At 49.7% G+C, this 22,295-nt stretch overlaps 8 protein-coding genes across 8 annotated transcripts; 4 read left to right on the top strand and 4 right to left on the bottom strand.

The window, feature by feature from the left end:
* Positions 1–1,950: 1,950 nt before the first annotated feature.
* On the top strand, positions 1,951–5,340 carry PENARI_c014G12442 (cation-translocating P-type ATPase; the record flags this gene model as incomplete). Its single annotated transcript, XM_022633651.1, has 4 exons — positions 1,951–2,196; positions 2,247–2,512; positions 2,561–4,631; positions 4,681–5,340. The coding sequence occupies 4 exons, from the start codon at positions 1,951–1,953 to the stop codon at positions 5,338–5,340; spliced, it is 3,243 nt and encodes a 1,080-aa protein (XP_022486612.1).
* An 806-nt stretch (positions 5,341–6,146) lies between these two features.
* On the bottom strand, positions 6,147–8,652 carry bioDA (adenosylmethionine-8-amino-7-oxononanoate aminotransferase; the record flags this gene model as incomplete). The annotated part of the gene is made up of 4 exons (XM_022633466.1): positions 6,147–6,319; positions 6,372–8,280; positions 8,327–8,420; positions 8,474–8,652. The coding sequence occupies 4 exons, from the start codon at positions 8,650–8,652 to the stop codon at positions 6,147–6,149; spliced, it is 2,355 nt and encodes a 784-aa protein (XP_022486748.1).
* Positions 8,653–8,933: 281 nt separating this feature from the next.
* On the top strand, positions 8,934–10,295 carry PENARI_c014G05404 (aminotransferase class I/II-fold pyridoxal phosphate-dependent enzyme; the record flags this gene model as incomplete). Its single annotated transcript, XM_022633506.1, has 3 exons — positions 8,934–9,714; positions 9,772–9,914; positions 9,969–10,295. The coding sequence occupies 3 exons, from the start codon at positions 8,934–8,936 to the stop codon at positions 10,293–10,295; spliced, it is 1,251 nt and encodes a 416-aa protein (XP_022486681.1).
* Positions 10,296–11,709: 1,414 nt separating this feature from the next.
* Positions 11,710–12,462, bottom strand: PENARI_c014G02970 (GNAT family N-acetyltransferase; the record flags this gene model as incomplete). The annotated part of the gene is made up of 1 exon (XM_022633454.1): positions 11,710–12,462. The coding sequence occupies one exon, from the start codon at positions 12,460–12,462 to the stop codon at positions 11,710–11,712; it is 753 nt and encodes a 250-aa protein (XP_022486666.1).
* A 613-nt stretch (positions 12,463–13,075) lies between these two features.
* On the top strand, positions 13,076–15,949 carry PENARI_c014G11362 (uncharacterized protein; the record flags this gene model as incomplete). Its single annotated transcript, XM_022633628.1, is given in 5 exon segments — positions 13,076–14,434; positions 14,500–14,568; positions 15,468–15,628; positions 15,646–15,787; positions 15,836–15,949. The coding sequence occupies 5 exon segments, from the start codon at positions 13,076–13,078 to the stop codon at positions 15,947–15,949; spliced, it is 1,845 nt and encodes a 614-aa protein (XP_022486498.1).
* A 753-nt stretch (positions 15,950–16,702) lies between these two features.
* On the bottom strand, positions 16,703–17,231 carry PENARI_c014G08379 (uncharacterized protein; the record flags this gene model as incomplete). The annotated part of the gene is made up of 2 exons (XM_022633573.1): positions 16,703–16,944; positions 17,009–17,231. 2 exons carry the CDS (start codon positions 17,229–17,231, stop codon positions 16,703–16,705), a joined length of 465 nt encoding a protein of 154 aa, XP_022486687.1.
* A 2,030-nt stretch (positions 17,232–19,261) lies between these two features.
* Positions 19,262–20,647, top strand: PENARI_c014G00994 (M24 family metallopeptidase; the record flags this gene model as incomplete). The annotated part of the gene is made up of 1 exon (XM_022633407.1): positions 19,262–20,647. The coding sequence occupies one exon, from the start codon at positions 19,262–19,264 to the stop codon at positions 20,645–20,647; it is 1,386 nt and encodes a 461-aa protein (XP_022486574.1).
* Positions 20,648–21,131: 484 nt separating this feature from the next.
* On the bottom strand, positions 21,132–22,253 carry PENARI_c014G07040 (threonine aldolase family protein; the record flags this gene model as incomplete). Its single annotated transcript, XM_022633541.1, has 1 exon — positions 21,132–22,253. One exon carries the CDS (start codon positions 22,251–22,253, stop codon positions 21,132–21,134), a length of 1,122 nt encoding a protein of 373 aa, XP_022486588.1.
* Positions 22,254–22,295: the final 42 nt, after the last annotated feature.

Here is a 22,295-nt window from a genome sequence, read left to right as displayed (position 1 = left end):
AAATACAAAGCGCAAAGCAAAGCCCGTCACAAGACCTCGAGAAAAAAACGCATGGATACCAAGAAAAATATAAAGCCACCAGTCAATTATACAAAAGACAAAGAACAATCAGGTTGGTGGTCTTAATCCGCATGCCTCCTCCTCGGGCGAATACGAAGCTTGGCAAATGGGGCACTTATACCGACGATACTCAAACCAAGACTTGAGACAAGCCAGATGGAAGGCATGCTTGCATCGATTCAAGACAATGGTCTCGTGGCCAGGGTCCAGGGCCACGCGTGCATGGGGATCGTCTGCCCGAATTGGGGATTGATTGCGTTGGCTCCGGGCTAGAATGGCTGTATGTGGATAGGTCGGATAGATGGGCGACGACAGTGCGCAGAGGCAGATGGAACTGTGGGGTGTTATTAGCCGTGCTTCTAGAAGGTTCAGACGATACGTCCGGCGTCGATATCTGTTTGGCCAAGAGTTGATAACATCCAGGAACATGGAACAGAACAAGGCACGGCATTGACATGGCATCGACATGGATTGAGAGAATGGGTAATCGTGGGCCAGATTGTCTTGCCCAGACCCCAATATTGCCCACAAGACATCGATGCGCCCAATAGGGCAGATTCAGCCTTGTGCCCAGCCCTAATGTCCCCGCACTAACATCATCGAGCCGCAGAGCCAAGAGTGGGATGGGAGACCAGGAAGATAACAACTTACCAAGTATCTTGGCTACATTGCTGAGCATTTGTGGGTACATTCTGTTCTTCCAGCCATCGGTCCACCGAGACTGGGTGGCCCAGGACATCCTGCAGGGGTAGTTGTTGCGTTTGTTGATTGCCGAGCCTCCACTCGTCGCGATTCAATGAAGACTCGCGATTGACTCGTCGGTGGTACCAGATGATGGTTCTGCAAGTCAATCAGTAGGGAAACATTCCGAGAGTATTCGCGTGCATGAGGGGGCGTAGCCAAGACCTATGCGGGGACACTCACAACGGAATCGTGCTGATCAGGGCAAATATCACCACACCCCCAATCACGATCCCGATGATCTCCCCCCGGGGCATTGATTCCTCCATGTGGGATCATGCGAGTGAGGCAGGAATACGACAATTCAACAAAAAATTCAAGTATCGCCCAATAGGCCCAATAGGCCCAATGGGAATGCTTTGGAGAGTGTGGGACAAGGGGCGCGGTGTGACATTCGGATCACTCGGTTGTATATGCATAGGCACCGCAGTGCACTCAGATATCAATGAGTTCCCATTCTCTTTCAACACGCGTCTGACCAAAATTCAAACGGCAGACTGGGGCGGATTTGAAGGAGGCACTCTCGGACCTCACCTGCCAAGACCCTTACCCCAAAAACCAAAGATTAGCCAAGACATTTCAGGCCAAGAGAACTTGTATTGCTCCGACCGAAATAGATGAGCCTGAGTCCAGTCGCCGCCCGCCGAGGCGCTGCCCAGACATCCCGGATGATTCTTGGCACTCCGCAACCAATCAGCATTCACCATTCCTCGCGTGGCCAGCCGCCGAGACAACGCCGAGGGTCATGTCGTCATTGCCTCCCAAGAGCCAAAGACGAATCGAATGCGCCAAGAGTCCGCTCGATACCGAGACTTGGTTATGGCTGGTAATTGGTTGAGATATCGGAGTTTTGGTCGGTTCCCCAGACTCGCAACCATTTGACTCCCGGAAAGAGATACCCGGTTGCAGGTGTATTTCGCCATCGGGTCGGGCTGGACCTTATTTATACCCAGAAACACCCCGGCAACAAAGGAGGAAAAGAATCAGGAATATACTCTATACTCTTCTCGCGTAAAGAAGTAACTCTGCTCTGTGTATGGACTCTCATTCTCTTGCGGATACCTTCTACATGACGCCTCCTTAAGAGACTTATAGAAGTACATCACACCACACACGACTAGACACCCTCACTCACTTTCCCTTTTTGCGATGTCGCAGGATAGAGCGGAGAAAGGCCAAGGTCCTAATGAGACTCAACAACCTCTTTCCCAGCCTGCCCACAGCCTCACCTTTACAGATGTCATCAAAGAACTGGGTACAAACTCCGATGATGGATTGACTTCGGGAGAGGTCAAGCAAAGGCTGGAGAAATATGGCGAGAACATGTTGGAAGGAGACGAAGGCGTCTCCCTCGCCAAAATTGTCATTCGACAGATTGCCAATGCCATGATGCTGGTAAGTGATGAGCCGGAATTATCGGAAACTCCCAACTAACACCCATATAGGTTCTTATTATTGCCATGGCTGTCAGTTTCGGTATCCAGTCCTGGATTGAAGGTGGTTTCATTGCTGCCGTCATTGCCCTCAACATCGTGGTCGGGGTTTACCAGGACTACGCAGCGGAGAAGACCATGGACTCACTGCGGTCCCTTAGTTCACCTACCGGTGTCGTCTCTCGCGATGGCAAGACATCCACTGTGCCAGCTAACGAGATTGTCCCTGGTGATATGGTCGAACTGAAAGTGGGCGATACTGTTCCCGCTGATGTCAGGTATGTAGATACAGCATTCTTCAGTATGGCATAAGTTAACACATATAGATTGGTGGAAGCATTCAACTTCGAAACCGATGAAGCCCTCCTCACAGGCGAATCACTACCAGTCCAGAAAGAAGCCGACGCCACATTTGACGCCGACACCGGTCCAGGTGATAGACTCAACATTGCCTACAGCTCATCCACCGTGACTCGCGGCCGTGCCCGTGGAGTCGTTGTGGGAACGGGCATGAGAACTGAGATTGGAGCTATTGCCATGGCCCTGCGTGGAACAGACTCGAAGCGCCGTCCTGTCAAGCGTGGCCCTGAAGGAGAAACCAAGAAGAGATGGTATATTCAGGCCTGGACTTTGACTACTACCGATGCTATTGGACGGTTCTTAGGTACTAATGTTGGTACGCCGTTGCAACGGAAGCTGTCCAAACTTGCTCTTCTGCTGTTTGCAATTGCTGTGATCTTTGCCATTGTTGTCGCTGGATCTAACAATTGGCGCGGAGATAGCGAGGTCATCATTTATGCCGTCGCTACTGGTCTGGCTATGATTCCGGCTTGCTTGGTTGTTGTATTGACTATCACTATGGCTGTCGGAACAAAGCAAATGGTGCAGCGACATGTCATTGTCCGGAAACTGGACTCCTTGGAAGCACTTGGTGCTGTCACTAATATCTGCTCAGACAAGACTGGTACTCTCACACAGGGCCGCATGGTAGCCAAAAGGGCTTGGATTCCCTCTGTGGGAACATACTCGGTCGGCGCCTCGAATGACCCCCTCAACCCGAGAGAAGGCGATCTGAGTCTGGTACCTGAGCAGCCGATCAAACTTGACGAAAAGTCCACCGGCCAAACTGCAAGCCCAGACGACTTGCTGAAGGATAACGATGCCCTCAAGGAATATCTGGACGTGGCTGCCATGGCTAACCTGGCCCATATCCATGAAACCGCGAACGACGGATGGCAAGCTCGTGGCGAGCCTACAGATATCGCCATTCAAGTCTTTGCCTCTCGATTCAACTGGGGTCTGGACCACTGGACCAAGGGCGATAAGCCTATCTGGCAGCAACAGGCCGAGTATCCATTCGACTCGAGCGTGAAGAAGATGTCAGTGATCTTCTCCAAACGCGACGAGGGCTCAGAGAAGAGCCGCGAGATGATCTTCACTAAGGGTGCCGTTGAGCGAGTTCTCGAGGCCTGCACCACGATCAAGTGGACGGCAGAAGCCTCCCCCGTCCCACTTGACGACGAAATCAAGGACGAGATTCTGGAGAACATGGAGGCTCTGGCCAAAGAGGGTCTTCGAGTTCTCGCCATGGCCGGTCGGGAGCACACAGCCGGTACGAAGGAAGGTGGCGAGCCTCTTCCCCGAGAAGAGATTGAGAAAGACCTGTCATTCTATGGTCTCATCGGTCTCTACGATCCCCCTCGTCCCGAGACAGCCGGAGCCATCAGCCAATGTTACAAGGCTGGAATCTCTGTCCACATGGTCACTGGTGACCACCCCGGAACTGCCCGCGCTATTGCAGCACAGGTTGGAATCATCCCTGCCAACATGGATACTATTGCCAAGGACGTCGCCGATGCGATGGTGATGACTGCTTCTGAGTTCGACAAGTTGACCGAAGACGAAATCGACAACTTGCCCACTCTTCCATTGGTTATTGCTCGCTGTGCACCTAACACCAAGGTCCGTATGATCGACGCTCTGCATCGTCGTGGCAAGTATGTTGCTATGACTGGTGATGGAGTCAACGACTCTCCGTCTCTTAAGCGAGCTGATGTTGGTATTGCCATGGGCCAGAATGGTTCTGATGTTGCCAAGGATGCATCTGAATTGGTGCTGTCCGATGATAACTTTGCTTCAATCATTAACGGTATCGAGGAAGGACGTCGCATTTTCGACAATATCCAGAAGTTCGTTCTGCATCTTCTCGCTGAGAACGTTGCCTTGGCCCTCACTTTGCTTATTGGTCTGGCCTTTAAGGATGACAGCAACCAGTCTGTCTTCCCTATTGCGCCTGTCGAGATTATTTGGATTATCATGATTACCTCTGGTCTTCCTGATATGGGTCTGGGAATGGAGATTGCCGCTCCAGAGGTGATGGACCGGCCCCCACAAAGCGTATGTTTTACTATCCCCTGTCTTATAAATCATTCTAACAGGATTACAGAAACAAGGAATTTTCACTTGGGAAATCATCATCGACACCTTGGTCTACGGAGTTTGGATGGCCGCCCTTTGTCTCTCAGCATTCGCCCTCGTCATGTTCCGCTGGGGCGATGGAAACCTCGCCATGGGCTGCAACACCCAATACAATGACCCAACCAAGCCATACGACTGCGACACAGTCTTCCGCGCTCGCGCCACAACATTTACTTGCATGACCTGGTTCGCCCTCTTCCTCGCCTGGGAGATGATGAACCTCCGCCGCAGCTTCTTCCAAATGCAGCCCGACTCAAAGCGGCGCTTTACCCAGTGGATGCACGATATCTGGCGCAACAAGTTCCTTTTCTTCGGTATCATGACTGGATTCGTTCTTGCTTTCCCGATTCTTTATATCCCCGTTATCAACCACAGCGTCTTCAAGCATAGCAGTATTTCCTGGGAATGGGGTATTGTCTTTGTTGAGACGGTTCTCTTCTTCCTTGGTATTGAGAGTTGGAAGTGGTGCAAGCGTGTTTACTTCCGTCGTCAGGCACGCAAGACTGAGGCCGCGGGTGAGCAGCCTGGTGGTGAGCGTCGGGGTCTGAGAGACTTCAGTCGTTACACTACCATGGACCGCTCGGATACCCAGGCTAGTGACATGAAGGTTGAGCGGTCTATGGTTTAGATTGCACCAGTTGAGCGAGTATCTATTTGCATAGATTTACAGATACGTTGCATTCGGAGATCATTCGGAGATCCTTGAGTGATCTTCACTGTCATGAAATATTTAGAGAGATACCAGATAGTTTTGATTTTAATGCATGAAATTCATTTAACTCATATCATATAGTAGATAGTTTGCATGATGCCTCTGTCAGATCCAGTAGTACAGGTTGTCCAATAATCCACCCTTTCAGGGGACGAGCAAAGATAAACAAAGTGAGATATCATGAAGGATATGGACAACATTTTACTTCGTCAGTCCCTTGATCCAGCTCTTCGCGGACGAATCATTGAGATTGGATCCGACGTTCGGGCGAGGTGAGGCAAAGCAACCTTGCGCGTACCAGCTCACCAAGCCATACCCGGTCTGTCCAGTCTCATCCACAATGGGACTACCCTCGTCGCCATTGCAGACAGAGGTTCCAGGCGCCAGAGGAACAACCGGTTGGATACACATCATATTATTCGTGGTGGCATCCACACCAGTCCACAAGCCATTGCACTTAGAATAGACGTAACATGTGAGATATTCAGCAGATCGGATGCATAATGATAGAAAGATAGAAAGATAATATACTGACCGGACCGTCTGATGTATATTGACGTTTTTTTTGAGGTTCCAGGATTGGCCTAGATTTATTTCTACCCCCAAATGGCCCAGGCGATCTCCATCTCGATCAAGGACCTTCGAAGACAACCTCCTTGGAATGATGCGTGGCTTGCTCTTCATTTACATGTATTCATTTGATATCCATCTTAGGCAATAATTTACACCAAGGCCGACCGAAGCAATTTTTCCATCTCTTGCAACGACTCGGGTTTGGATGTCACACTGGACATGAGATACAAGACATTGCCGAGGACGCGCGAGTGAACATTGAACTTATCACCGCCAATGGAGAGCTTTTGTTGCAGACCCTTCGCAGCGTTGGAGGTGTAGCCTAGATAGATGTTAGCGGAAAGACGTTGTTAAATGTTCGTTCGGTTTCATACCTCCACCCTCGGCATCGCGCAGGGAAATACTGAGCACAGTTCCAATAGCGAAGACGCTCTCCACTGATTCCGCACAAGACAGGTCCTGAAGTAGACCCTGTGACCAGACACTCCACACATCAGGAGTGGAGGTTTCAGAGGCAACTGAGCTGTTGCGCCAGTCATCGCGGTATCTATCCCAGGATCCGTCTGACTCCAGCCGTGCCATGGTCTTCAGAGAGTCGACGGCAACGGTACAGCCAACAGCATGGGCAGTGTAGCTGTGGCCGTGGAGGAGTGCATCACTCTTCTCCGGGCTGGAGAAAGCATCGAAGATCTCCTCGCTAGCCACAGTCGTACAGAGCGGGATCAATCCGCCCGTGAGGAGTTTGGCGTTAACAGCGACGTCTGGGTGGACACCCAAGAATGAAGCGGATGTCCGACGACCCAGGCGATACAGGCCAGTGAACACCTCGTCAAAGATGATTGGTAAGCCTGACCAGGATGGGGATTCCTTATGAGAAGTGGCATTGGCAGAGAATAGCTCGGGGTGGTCGCGGACCACGTCCGCCAGGCATCTCTGGAAGAGCGGGTCACAGAAGAGCATTCCACCGGCACCGAGGATGACGGGCTCCATAATAAGGGCTCCAAACTTCATACCCTGGCGCTGTATCAAGTCCTCAATGGTGCGGCGGATATAATCTTTGTAGCGCCGAGCGGTGGCAGACTCAATACGCTGTTCAAGATCAAAGACCGAGCCCAATGAAGCAAAGTCGACATCTTCGCCCAAGTCCATTCGGAGCTCACCGGGAATCTCGACTTTCCATGACCCTCCAACCATCTTGACCAGCGGGAAGTCAAACCAATGGCCACGGCCACGATACCATTCAACCTTTTGGTTGAAAGTGGACGGCTCTGAGCAATCCATTACTCCGATAGTGTCGCCATGGTAACTGCCCTTGAGTCCCAGAATGCCAATTTGTTCCTGGCTTGCGTCCCAGCCGTAGCGGTTGCAGGAGGCGCGGAGACCCATCTTCACGGCAACTTCCATTCCTGTGCTTCCGTTGTCTGTGTAGAAAACCTTGGTCAACCGTGGGTTTCCGATGGTCTCCAGCAAGCGACTCGCAAGAGAGAGCGCTGGCTCATGAACGGCGCCTGCGAACATCACATGACCGTACCGGCCAGCGGCGTAGGCTGCAGAAAGCGAGAGCTCGGGGTTACCATGGCCCAAGCCTTGGGTCCACCAGGATGCAGAGCCATCGAATGTTGGCCGCAGTTCGCTTTGGGTAATTTTGGATGAGTTGGATCCGAATGTCTGGAAGTAGTCATCGTGGGCTGAATCGATCACGGTGATGTCCTTGGCGCGCATGCCTTGGTGCTGAGTGAAGGGGTACCAGATTAGATCCCGGGCCCGGTCGCCCATCTCTTCTAAGCGTTCAATGCGCTCAGTGTTTTTCACTGTCATCTCCTCAAGCAGTCTGAGAATGTCGGACTCCTGTGCGGACTTTTGGTAATAGGTGGACATGGCCTCCTCGTCTCTCAATTGGGAATCCGCGTCTAACTGAGACGGGCGGGGTGGAGGTGTTGGAAGTGAGACTAGAGGGATGCTCTTGCCCTTGAAGTAATCACGGAGATACTCGTGATTTTGGTAGTACTCGTCTCGGAACAAGAGAACCGATTGTACGTCATAGCCACGAAGTAGCAGCGACTCATAAGCAGAGATGGAGGAAGAGATTCCTCCTAGACGAGAGTCCGCGACCAGCACAATTGGCAGCCGTAGAGGTCGGTACAGATCCGCCTGCGAGTTGCCATTGGGACCTGGGGAGTGGACACCCCCAGCAGTCTCGACGAGAGCAAAGTCAATGTCCGACCGGGCCCAGCCGGACAGCGTCTTATGGATTGAGGCAAGAAGATCATCATCTCGCGGGATCTGTATCAATTAGCTTCGTATCTGACGATAAGATGTCGGGACTCACCACTTTGTCCTTGGCGGCCAAATGCGGGCTCACCGGGTCATCGAACTGGTAGAGACACTTGGTTAATGTCCCCGCGCCAAAGCGCTGCAAGTGCCTGCGACCAAATTAGAGATTGAAACAAATACGACGACCTCAATTGTAGCCTACCGATCATCGGCATCGTCCAAGGCTCCCGTTGACACAGGCTTGAGGAATGCGGCTTGTTGTTTTTGTCGTTGAACCGCATTGCACAACACAGTAGATACAATTGTCTTTCCCACATCAGTGTTGGCCCCGTAGACCTGATGAGCGCGTAAATTACGCCATAGCGCAGCACCGACAGGCATTGTTGAGGTGAATAGACTGAAGTTGTAGATCCCGCGGGCGAGTCAACCAGGTGGATCCCGTGACCTCTCCGCTCTCACCGAGGTTATTCTCTCGTTGAATCCCAACCGGTTCCATTCTCGCGTCTCCAGTTGCTCCAATTGAGTCATTCTGTTTTGTGTCAATTTCTCGGTTTCCCTCGGAGCAAATAAAGTGGGCGATCATTGCTCCCGAGATCGGAATCCAGGAACATAAAACACACATCTTGAATATTCTTGTCGCAATGAAAGCCCAGAACATCACAATGGCTCCAGATCATACATGTTCAGCCCCAACTCTTGTTGAATCACTCTCCGCCGCATTGGCACTTCGGGAAACCAAATCTGCCCGCCGGAGGTTGACCGTTTTACCCCGGACGGCCGTGGATTTCTCGTCCAACGACTTCCTGTCGCTGTCAACGTCGCGCGCCTACCGGGAAAAGTTCTTGGCTCTTCTGAACAATACGCCTCCGTCATTCCCGTTCGCCAGCGGCGGTTCTCGGCTATTAGACGGGAACTCGGCGTATGCGGAAGAGCTCGAAAACTTTGTCGCGGACTTTCATCAAGCTCCGACGGCGCTTTTGTTCAATTCCGGCTATGATGCCAATGTCGGAGTACTTTCCAGTATTCCCCAACCCGGGGATGTGATTCTGTATGACGAGCTCATTCATGCCAGTGCCCACGAGGGAATGCGTCTCTCCCGGGCGGGGGCTCGGAAAATGTTCCCTCACAGTTCGCCACCAGGGTTGAGAGAGGTGCTCCAGTCCCAGATAGCTGCGGATCCAGCGATTCGAAACGGCAGCCGTAATGTCTTCGTGGTTGTTGAATCAATATACAGCATGGATGGTGATGTGGCTCCCATTAAGGAGTTTATTAAGGTTGTGGATGACCTGCTCCCCGCCGGGAATGGATATTTCTATGTCGACGAGGCGCACGCAACTGGTGTATTCGGACCGAAGGGTGCTGGAGTAGTCCAGGAACTTGGTGTACAAAATCGCATGTTCATTCGAGTGCACACCTTTGGCAAGGCCCTGGCCAGTCATGGAGGTATGGCCTTTAATGTTTTTGACACGCATCTGAGATGATTGACTAACACCCCGCTAGCAATGGTCCTCTGTGGACCCGAGACAAGGGACTACTTGATCAATTATGCCCGGAGTCTCATCTATACCACTGCGCTGGGATACCCGTTCTTGGCGTCGATTCGCGCTGCATATGAGCTCCTTGCATCTGGTGAAACAACATCAGTAAGTTGCTCTTGTCTGCACAGTTTATAACCTAGTTACTGATTGGCCCTGCAGCTACAGTACCGACTTCAGCAGTTGATTCGGCATCTGCGGCAAAGACTGGATGGGCTTCACACACGTCCATCTGTCATGTTCGAGATTGACCATTTCCCCACTTCACCGATCATCTCTCTTCGCACGTCACAGCCAAGACAGCTGGCAAGTGCGTGCCAGGAGAAAGGATTTATCGTTCGTGCAATAATGCCGCCCACCATCCCCGAGAGAAAAGAACGAGTACGAGTATGCTTACATGCAGGCAACACGGAAGCGGAAATTGATGGGCTAGTGCGCACGGTTCAGGTGTGGCTAGACGAAAGTCAGAGAAAAGCAGCGAAGTTATAAATCGCTTCAAGGGAACAGCATGAAAAGTAAATTACAAGCTCACCAAGGAGAAAGACACTGGAAACGTCTAACTCTGCGCTAGATCAATGTATTAATGATACCCCTTTCACGTGGAAACACAGATCGTGGAGAATGTAATCATATTTGTCTTCTACCCGAGGCTTCAGCACCGTGGTGAGAGCCTTAATTTCGCGTACCAGTCCAGGTTTCGTTGATGTGGGCACTGGATGAGCTAGAGTTCGGCCGCTGCTATAAAGACGTGGCGGAGTGGGTGGCTATCAATATCAGAACCCTATCCCTCAAACAAAGATAATTCGTAAAAGGATTGCCACAGTGCTAGAATCAGCCCAGAATAGTAACCAAAAGACTAAATCCTATTTAATCCCGGCTTGCAAGGCTGAAAATATTACAGACATTCTCCCGATTTGTGTTTCTACGTAGCCAAGATCGTCCCTCCCACTGTTGTATTCACCGCCTTCCTATGCGTTTTGAGGCCTTACGCATATAAATAGAAAAGCCAAGCGCCTAAATTGTAGCACGTATTGGTCAATGAGAGGCAAGTAGGACTTGGGCACTCAAGAGATAGCCTTCGAGGGAATCACATTGGTGACGTACTTAGAAATGATTCCTGCGCGCGAGATTATACTTAAACGGCCCCAGCTTCAGTGCTAGACTTGTAATAAATACTTCTGTAAAAACACCTTCGTCGGAACTATTCTTATTTTACTCTGATTCATATCGAGCTCGACCCTCCTATTACTTATTTCTATTCAGATCTTCAATAAATATGACGACTCAGATCCCACCGAATCAAATGGAAAAAGATGTACCTGATCGTCTGGTAAACAGTCCTGACAACCCAGGCAACTGCCCTTGTGGTTGGTACATCTACTACTCGGCAGTATGTGGGCATGAGTACAAGGCAGTGAAATTCGAATGCAACCATAACATTACACCCACTGGTCGAAGTGCCTTCTGCAAGACCCCAGCACCGCGAAACATTGTTCAGGCGGTGCAAATCGACGCCCAGTGCCCGCATTGCTGATTTAGTACGTGCCACACGCTGCCAATTATGGGGAAACACCGTTCTAAATAATTAAGCTTAGCCACAACCACTCCACGAGACTCTTTGTCCGATGATTGAGAATGCTTTCTTTTATGCTACAGGTGTTATGTTGCAGTGAATCTGAAGAGTTCAGAGCGTGGGGTCGCTTGTAACCAGTCTATTGTGGCAGATATTAGAGCCAAATACTGTGGGTCAACTCTAGGTTATCTGCAAATATACTACCGGTTTGATCTGATGGGACAAAAAGCGTATCCCTGGTTATTATCTTTCCAGGCTCGTACGCGGTTTGAGTCTATCTCTTCTGCGACAGCGACTTTAATAGTGCATGTATTCCGACCTTCTGGACAATCATTCAGAGCCGCCACGGGTTCGCATGAATAAATTGGCTGGCCTGCTGCGGTGCGAGAATTCAGGATCAACATGATACTCGATCTCAGGGCCTTCTGGGTGGAAGCCCATCTGGCCGTATACATGCCTCCCCATGCTAGATGCCTCCGTAATGGCCTCCAGGTCTCCACGTCGCTGAGCTTCATCGAGGCCCCATTGCACCAGAGCCCGTGCAATGCCCTTTCGTTGATAGTGCGGATCAACGGCGCACATATCCAAGACCATTACCGCCGGTGGTGTTGCAGTGGCCTTCTCTTTGATGACCTCGGTGCGGCGTCGAAAGAAAGAGGACATAACTTGAGATAGGTACCGCTGTTCTGGTTCATTTCCAGGATACAGCGATTCAAGCTGCAGGGCCTCGCGCAGATCCTCCGCTGGCTTATCGCCGCGACCTGCCACGTTTGAAGCCTGTACCCAAATGGCAAACCCGGCGATCACACGTCCGCCTTCGGAACTGGGTAGCGTAGCCTTGAGGAAGACTGTGTTTGGCTTGCCGTCCTGGTCCTTGGTGGTGGCGGTCCAGCGATTGACCATTGCGGCAGCTCCACGCGCCTTCCCCGCTGGTGTTTCCCACGCCGGGTTCATGGCGATCCAAACCCCATCTTGTGCCTGACGCCCGAAAGCCTCGCATGCACAGTTAAACGCCTGGATTATATCCTCGGGTTGGCTGATGGGTTCGATACGTAATCCGATATCATGGTTTCCGGAAGACATTGTAATCCAGCGGGGTTGAGAATGTAATGTGAGAGCAAGTGACTGAGAGGCAGAGTTTATGTGCGTCGTGAAAATTTACCAGTTAAATAGACATGCCCGCCTAGTTTTCTGGGGCCAAGAGAGTCATGTGTACGGTGTTTCCCTCCCCGCATTGTCTGCACCTGCGGTTAATCTTCGGAAAGGGCGGAGCGGAGAAACTAGTGATCCGCAACATGGAGAAATCGCCTACAGGTTTGCATGCTTCCTTGTAGTGCCGGATGGGATACCAGTGGGATACCGGTGGGATACCGTTAACAAACCATCATCAGCTTTGCAGGGTGGGCATTCATTGGCATTGTTCAGGTGATGAGTCATGATGTAATGAACTGATTAATCATACACTAGAATATAAGATTAATATACGAGGGTATAAATCGTCCAGTCATACACCATTTACACTTTTGCCAAGAGCCCCCGTTCCCAATCACAATCCGCGTTTGCCACCCGGCTTGCCAAGATCACGACTGCAGGCAGCGTGATAACCCAGCTTCTTAAGAAAGTGTGACCTCTACAGTAACATATCTACAATAGCTTGTCGGAAGAAATAGCCTACCGAGACACATTAGCCAGAGCTATGTCAACTGCCGATATTCAGCAGCCTCCTACGATTACCAATGAGATCCCAGCTTCTCTTTCAATGCCAGAGGAAAGCGAGCTTGGCCCAATGAATGATGCAAGCAAAGAAGAAAGTGTTACAGCGATGAAAGAGGGGGGCCAATTCCCCCAGAAAGAGCTTTTAAAGCAACATTCAAACGACCTTCAGCGGGTCAAAGAAGTGGGCTTTGACCATACCACTGAGCGAAGCACAACTCATGATTGCGATCCCGCCATCAACTCATCCAAAAGACCTTCTTTTTCTCGCTTCCTAAGAAGAGGAATTCATCACTCAGGCAACTTCAGCAAGCATGGTAGCCTAGACTCGCCAGTGACTAGTGTTCAAAATGCATTGAATGAGAAGACGAGCCAACTGAGTGAGGAGTTTAGTCACGGAGCAGAGGTTCCCTTATCTGAATCGTCGCCTGGGGTTCCTGGGGCCACGAATGAATCCATTTTGCGAAAACACAACCAGCTCAACCTAGAAACAATAATCTGGGATTATTCTTCTCGAGACCGAACAAATATGGAAAGATCTACCCTATTTGATCTAGATGGCATGATTTCACGATTACTACACGTGGGAAAATCGAGGCCTGAGAAAAGGCTATGTCTCAACAATGATGAAATCTTGTCCATTTGCTCGGCCGCCCGCAATCTGCTCCTTTCCCAGCCTGTTCTCCTAGAGCTGAATGCTCCAATTCACATCATCGGGGACATCCACGGTCAATTTACGGATCTTCTTCGATTTTTTGAGATGTCCGGATTTCCTCCTGCCTCAAACTATCTGTTTCTAGGAGACTACGTTGACCGCGGTAAGCAAAGCTTGGAAACAATACTTCTGCTTCTGTGCTACAAGCTCAAATACCCGGAAACCTTTTTTCTACTCCGTGGTAACCATGAGTGTGCTAATGTCTCTCGAATCTACGGGTTCTATGACGAGTGCAAGCGAAGATGCAATGTCAAGATCTGGAAAACATTTACAGATGTTTTCAATTGTCTTCCAGTCGCTGCGGTTATCGCAGAAAGGATCTTCTGTGTGCATGGCGGCCTTTCCCCAAACCTTTACGATATGAATGATATCCGAAACCTCGTTCGTCCCACTGAAGTGCCTGATCGGGGTCTTCTGAATGATCTTTTATGGAGCGATCCCGCAAATATTAAAGACTGGGGACCTAATGATGACCGAGGTGTGAGCTGGTCCTTTGGAAGGAAGGTTGTTGCGAATTTCCTAAAGCGCCACGATTTAGACCTAGTCTGTCGGGCGCATATGGTGGTGGAAGGGGGATATGAATTCTTTGGGGAGCGTAATCTCGTTACGGTCTTTTCTGCACCAAATGTGAGTCTTCGGTCGTTCCATTTATTGACTATGGTGATGAGTGCTGACTAGAATTCTTGTTCAAGTACTGTGGCAAGTTTGACAACTTGGGAGCTAGCATGGAAGTTTCTGGCGACCTTGTTTGCAATTTTAACGTATTGAAATCATCTGATCCGATTGTTTTGAAAAAGCAAACGAAGGGAATGAGTGGTCGATCATATTGGCGAAAAGCCCTCAAGTACTAATTGCTTTTGCACTATCTGTTGCCGTTCTTTATTGACCTTATATAGCTAATCTTACAGCCTCGATATAGGTCATAAGGAGGTTCTTAAATAGGCCTTGCAGGGCTTGTTGCTTCCATTCCCCTCGGGGAAGGTCCATTATCAAGCTAGAGAGGCCACGGATGCTGACAGGAAGCGGTACGCAGATGGTAAACAAGTGTACAATAACCATCCCTTCCTTTTCCAGAATCAATTTAAGCAGAGAAATAACAAGAGTAATAAAATTCCACAGGATTACTTGATGATGCTTGAAGGCAATTTACTTCCACAATTTCCAGTACTCTTGGATCATACTCTATGTTAATAACTACATAAATGCAAGGGACAGTTCCCGAAGTACTCATCGGCACTAGCCTTTCGAGTATATTGAGATACCCGATCGCCCCTTACTAGCCTATTATTATTGTACGTTAAGTAAGGATCGTAGAAGATTCAAAGGATTTTGGGGGACTCTAGCCTCCTAGCTAGTTGTAAGTAGGAGGAGGTGGGGTGGTTGGGCAGGGGGGTTTGGGGGGTGGGTGGCTAACGCCTAAATATAAGGGTCATTCTTATTCGAACAAAGACTGTAAATAGACCGGGGCCTATTCTTAACTCTCTACAGTGATATTCGAAATCAGTTTTAACTCAGTTCTCACTCTCTTTATCTCCTGAGGCCCCCACCTCAAGCGCACTAGCCCGTATTAGGACATTTTTCCGCTGGTCTGGTCTTTCTTAATGTATCTTCGATGAGTCAGCGTAAATTACAGTGGTCATATAGTCTTAACGCACACAAGGCTTTCGGGTCTAGCAAGCAAATTGTCGAGGATCATCTGTCTGGTGCTACGGCTTTCAATCCCTTGATGCTCGAGGGTGCTATCAGCAGCATTTCGGTCAACTTTGCCAATGAGCAGATGACTGCTGCTAGTGGGCGCAAGGCAGTTTCATTGGCCAAGTCGTGCGCAACTTGCCTAGTGACCACAAGGAGAAGATGCTTAAGAATGTGCGCGCTATCACCGTTGACCAGATTAAGGGTGCTCTGCGTGATATTCTTTTGCCGATGTTTGCTCCCAAGACGGCGAACCTTGTCGTCACCTGTGCGACTGTGTTGGAAGATGTATGTTCTTCAAATGGGAAAATGACTATAAACCAACGTTTAAAATAGGCTATCAAGCAAGGCTTCGAAGCATCTGGCTTCACTCCTACCGTCCAGCCTCTCAAGGAGTTTGAAGATGACTATGGTCTCAAGGCCGGCGATCAGGATGAGGACGAGGATTAAGATGACGATGATGAAGATGATGACTGAGTGTTGGAATGATACTACGGATACTCAATGGTGTATAGAGAACTATTCTATTTTCCCTCATCTCACCAACCTCGCACAGCAATTTCTATGATCTGTATGTCTTGACAAGAGCTGTATACTTAGGCCCTCTTCCGGCTGCACTTACCAATTATGTATGCATATCCCTGGATGTTACAGTAAGCCCGGGGTAAGAGGGTGTAACAATGTTTACCTCGGAATTGTCGTCAGTTTCTGGTGAAACTATCCTGTGTTGCGGCACGGCTGAACGTTGAATCTTGACTTTCTCTCCGAGGATCAATTGGTTGCGATCCATAGATTACAGCTGGGGCTCTGGATACTTCTAAATATTATAGGAGATAAAGAAATTACTACCCGTGGATGTATTTTCAGTGCCGCTACGTTACTTTCATTTTCACTATTGATAAGTGACTATCTCATGAAACGCCAGTGCCATTCCTCCTCTGTCTCTAAATTGCCTGAAATGTGGTCTTCATGATATACTTCCCAGCCATGGAGACATAAGGAAGCCGCCATGAGAGGGCGAGAGGGATCCATTGCAAAGTGTACATGGCTCATTCAATAGTGCTGTGACATAGAGGTCACTTCACAGGCCACTTCACTGCTGAATGAAAAAGGTCCAGCCTTGCAAGGGATCCCCCCTTCCCCCCCATAGAGGCTTCCTGATGTCTCCATGACAAGGAAGTACGATTGAAGGGACGGGCAGGATCACTCGGGCCAGGCGAGGCCGAGGGCAGTGAGGACCCTTTCGACGTCATCGCCGTTCTTGGCGGAATCATAGAAAACTGCGCCAATTATGGCTTCCATGGTGGTAGGCATGGTCTTCTTTCCGGCCGTTATGCCCCACTGGCCCGGGTTCTTCACGATGAAAGGGTCAAGTCCAAGGGCAATGCCCCGGTCATATAGGTTGTCATTGGAGGCCACCTTGGTGATGACGTTCTGAATCTCCCCTGTTGATGACACCATACTTAGCATACGTGCAAAATAGTCATTGCTAAGGGAGGGGGGACTTACCCGGAGTTTTGTTCCTCTCTCGGCCTTGATCAACGAGAAACTGGCGGAGTGTCGCATCGCCAACCAATGCAAGGGTCTTTTGACCGCTGTGGTTGAAGATACTAGGGCCTTGAAGAGCCTCGCGAATCAAAGCTCGGTCGGTAAAACGATAGGCTTGTCCGAGAACCGAATTCTCGAAAGCCTCGATTTCTTCGTCCGAGGGGAGATGCATGAAGATAACCATGGCGAAGATTCAAAGTGTGTTGATAATGATGATATGGTGGATTATTGTGTCAGAAGCAATGGATTGTATGGGAAGTAAGAGAGAAATGAGGAGGAAAAGAGAGCATCTTATACAAAATGAAGAGGGAGACAGGAAGGCAACCTAGGTGGGCGCAGCCCGACAAAATGGCTAGAAATAGTAATGTTGGGCTTATGCTGTGCGCGGCCTCACTTTTCTGTTGGCCGTAACCAGTTCATAGGGTATCCATGCATGTTATTCCTTGTCTGTAGCAGCTTGCAGGTGCAGGGAAATGTGCCCAGTATCCAGCTTGTGGCAAATCTAAACGATACGCCTTGTGACGTCTGGATGGATGTCGCTGTCGTAGCTCGTCGTCGAAAAGTTGATGGTTCCGAATCTCTCGCTAAGACCGTGACGCTTTCCTAATCGAGATAGCGTAGCGTCACGATTTCTTATTTGGAATTTGCGTCTAGCCACAAATGAAGGCTAAGATCGGACATAATACGGATTGAATAGTTGTATCTCTGTCAAAATTAGCATATCTCCTGTCACGATTGGTTGATCTCGGTCAACCACATATAGTGTCAGGACCCCGACCTGCCAGATGCCTGAGGGTACACAGCGAGCCCTGGCCCTCGCAGTGCGAGCACAGCTGAGCGCACGCATGGACCATGACGGCCATGCATATCGCTTAGTACATTAGCTAAGCGCACCACGTATTTATTGATCTCGCTGGCCCTCGCATGGAGGACAAGCAATTAGTCTCTCATTACACCTGCACATACATTTGCCGATAGACTCTACTTCCCGTACTCATACTGCTACACTAGGACCTCGCAGGGCCTTAACACATAATAAAGCCCGATAACCTAAATAAACAAATGTAGATACAAACATACAATCTAACTATGCTAAGAAGGCTTTGTTTACTATAATAAAAGTATACTATCTAAGCAAATAAACCTCTAGTATCCTAATTAGGAAATCATAAAACTTTCGAGCCCTATCCTATTCCTACCTTAGGCCCCAATCTTCTTGCCTACAACCACCCTCTAATACTCTATCGTTTCCCTATCGCCTCACTATCTCTACGCAATTACTATAGCCCCTATTAGAACTAGCTACCCTTTCCCACTAGGCTTTTAATAGGCTACGTTCTATAGGCTTCACCACGGGTACGGACACCCGTACTAGACGGGAGGATAATTGTAACGGAGTCCTTAGGAGCTATATATAGATCTCTCGCACTCATAGAGGATCGACAGTATATAGGTGTCGACACGTCAGCGTTGACTCGCCGTAACGCTGATCCCCCATGTTAATAGTCCGTTCCGGAGAACCTAGAGGTTCTCTAAGAATTAGTCTCTGTATTCTTTCAATACATCACTTGTTCCCAGGCATCTTTGTCTTACCTCGCTGACAGGCTCTATCCTGCAAACACTAGAAACCTTTTCTTTACAACTACAGCTACCCCCGTGGGATAGAGGCAAAATTAGTTTAATCATCTATTTGTTCCCGTTTGTCACTCATCTCCTTATTTCAGTCACCCCTTCTGTCATTGGCTATAGGATTATCGAAAGAGATGGGTGACACTTTGTCACGGTCCAAAAATGGAAAGAAAACATGTAGTATTCACGAAAGTACCAAACTGAAGAGGAAACTAAATCTGGAGCTCGCTGCATCTTATCTTAGGTGCCCGCAGGCGCCCGTCCCAATCGGTTAGTTCCCTGCGCATTCACTTGGGTTCAGGTGATACGGGGCCCTAGGATGTAATACGTTAGTTTGTGTTTAGACTTTCGCCTCCCCGCTGAGGGGCATTTCTCACATGACATGGCTGCTGCTATGCCTAGACTCATGGAGCGAGCGGAGCAATACTCCTAATTTGGACAAGCGGACTATCTTCCTATGTTGGTTCAACATGAGGTGCGACATGAGGGCAGCAGACTGGGTATAAAAAACCTCGTATGCTCTTATGTCCTTGATATCAAACAGCTCAACCACTCGAATTCCTCCTTCTAACCTCCTCAGCAAAGATGGCACCGGTCAAAATAGCCCAGCCCTTCAAAAAAGCCCTATACTTTTCAGAGGCTGAGTTCAAAGAGCGTCAACAGCGGGCTCTGGAGCTTATGGAGCGAGAAAATCTCGATGGTTTTCTCATGACGAAGCAAGAATCTCTCTACTACTTCACTGGCTTTGATACCTTCGGCTATGTCTTCTTCCAAGCCATGTACTTCCACAAGGATGCTTCCATGAGGCTGATCACTCGAATCCCGGATCTGCGCCAGGCTCTCTACACTTCAATCTTGGATCAGAAGGATATCCTCATTCGATCCGACAACGCCGCAAGCAACCCCGTGTCCTTGGTCCCCAGGGTCCTGAAGGAATTTGGAATCAACTCGCCATCCAAGCGGATCGGGTATGAACCTGACTCCTGCTCCTTGACGCACCGCCTAGGAAAGGCACTAGAAGAAGCCGTGGACGGTCTTTGCACGCTAGTGGACCACAGCGATTTGTTCACCCGGGAGCTTCGCATTATCAAATCGGAAGCCGAAATGCGCAAGGTTCGAAAGGCCGCTTATCTCGCCGACTTCGCCCTCGTCCGCGCCCTCAAGCTGGCTAAACCCGGGGCCTATGAAGGCGACCTATGGCGGGAGATTGTCGGCACGGTCTACGAGGGTGGTGGTGATGATCCTGCCAATGAGAATATCCTTGTTTCGGGCAACAAGGCTGTTCTCACCCGTTACTCGACGGGCAAAGATAAGATCGATCGACAGCTCACGCTCGAGCATGCCGCAGCTTACAAGCACTATCATACGTGTCTTATGCGCACGATTCCCATTGGCGGCATCACCAAGCTGGCGCGAGAAATGCACCGGGTCAACATACTTCAAATGGAGGCAGCCATGGCGGCCCTCAAACCAGGCCGAGAGATTGGCGACGTGTTCGAGGCTTACGCTCGTGTTGCGGATGAGAACGGCTTCCGGGACCAACGTTTCAACAGTTGTGGCTATAGCTTGGGTGCAACCTTTTCCCCTACGTGGATGGATTTTCCCATGTTTGTGCGCGGCCAGAACGTGGTGGCACAGTCGGGCATGGTGTTCTTTATCCATATCATCCTGATGGACAAGGCCACTGATACTGCCAGCTCAATCGGCCAGACCGTGGAAGTAACTCAGGATGGGTGTGTTGCGCTCTCCAAGCTGCCTTTCTGTCTCACCCGAAGACAAACCATTGCCGCTTGGAAGAAAATCCGAAAAGAGGACTACGGGTTCACCGTTGATGAGATCGATGATGGGGAGAATCTCCAAGATGTCGAGCTCAGCGATGGGGATGTTGATGAGGAGGACTATGATGTGGAATACGATTTCAGCAACTACAAACCGGCAGCTGCACTGGGTGATCCGACCCAGAGTGCTTAATTATGTCCATCAATCGACGCCAGTTTAATCATAGTTCTTCATTAGTGTATTCCTGTCATATGTTTCTTCTGATCTTTTCTTTCATGGAGCTGTCACATTTCTGGTTTGTTTTCGTGAGACATCTTATATAATTATCAGTAGTCACGCACACGTAAATGTTATTGAATGTCAGTTACATTATTAGATCACAACCTTGTATCATATTTTGCCAACGCAGTGTACTTTCCTACTGTACGGCGTGGCTTCAAATCTGGTGCTTGGTTTGAAACGATTCTACGAGCATTATATCTACAATGATCCTTCCTAACGGCAGTACACAGAGACACAGTCCTTCATATAATTGACTATTGATCAGAGACGCTCAGACATAGAGAGCGAACTTTACAAAGTTCGTGAAATTGCAGTAAAAAGAATCACATCAATATCAACAATAGCTCTACCATGAGCCTCTGCGAGTTAGATATACACCACTGAGATCCATCAACTAGCTGTGTTCATTCATTTTCGAGGTGCTTCCATACCCACCCGGCGGGACCTTGGAGACATAGCCTGGCGGTAAGGCCTTGGTTATTCTCACTGTCTCGGCAATGGCAGCCTTGAGGTTCTCAATTGCCTCGTCGCTGATTTGATGATGCAGAGCAATCCGCTCATCCATGAGCTTCACATTGAACCTCTCACATTGCTCTAACAAAATATCCATACTCACATTTGACTTCTTGGCGTCGATGAAATAGAAATTTGTATCAACCGGGATTTGAGGCACAACACCAAGCGCCGCTAAGTCTTTCTCCAGTTTCTTGGTTTTCTCATGCGTCTCTTTCATGGTAGGCCAGACTTCCTCCAGGGCTACCAAGGCTGGAGCCGTTAAAACACCGGCCTGTCGAATGCCGCCCCCCAGCTGCTTCCTCAGCCACCTAGCCCGCTTGATGTTGGACTGGGTGCTGGCAAGGACTCCACCAACCGGTGCGCCAAGTCCTTTTGACACACACATTGACACGGTGTCAAAATGCTGACAGTAATCGGCCAAAGAATAACCAGTAGCTGCAGACGCATTCCACAAGCGAGCCCCGTCGCAATGAATTCTGATATCATGGGCACGTGCGAATTCGGAGATGTTTTGTATCTCCTCCAAGGGAGTCACCACTCCGCCTATGGTCACCTCGAGACTGATCACCTTCGTCGGTGCCGTATGAATATCCTCTCCTAGGACGGTCCACTTTTTGACATCATCCAAAGTCAAGTATATGCCATTGGCCGGGTGTACGGGCGTCACCATGGCTTGAGACAGCACCGCCAACCCAGAACCTTCCTCGGCGTAGACGTGAGCGCGGTAGTCGCACAGCACAGAGTGCGGAGGTTGGTTGAGATGAACGCGGACTCCGATCTGGTTGCCCATGGTCCCGGAGAGCATGAACAGAGCATCTTCCATTCCGGTCAATCGTGCGATTTCCTTTTGGAATTCGGTGGTGATGTGATCTTCCTGGTACACGTCGTCTCCAAACGACGCGTTCGTCATAGCGGCCAACATAGACGGCGTTGGGGTGGTGAAAGTGTCGCTGCGGAATTCATTGGCGGCCGGTAATAGTGATGCCTTGGAATTCAACATCTTGGCGGTTGGTAGAGGTGTGTATCACTGTTTGTTAGGGAT

The sequence above is a fragment of the Penicillium arizonense genome, assembly GCF_001773325.1.
Source record: "Penicillium arizonense strain CBS 141311 chromosome Unknown PENARI_contig014, whole genome shotgun sequence".
In the NCBI taxonomy this organism is placed as follows: Eukaryota; Fungi; Ascomycota; class Eurotiomycetes; order Eurotiales; family Aspergillaceae; genus Penicillium; species Penicillium arizonense.
Note: the sequence above shows the minus strand (reverse complement) of the source record. Positions and strands in the feature narration are given on the sequence as shown.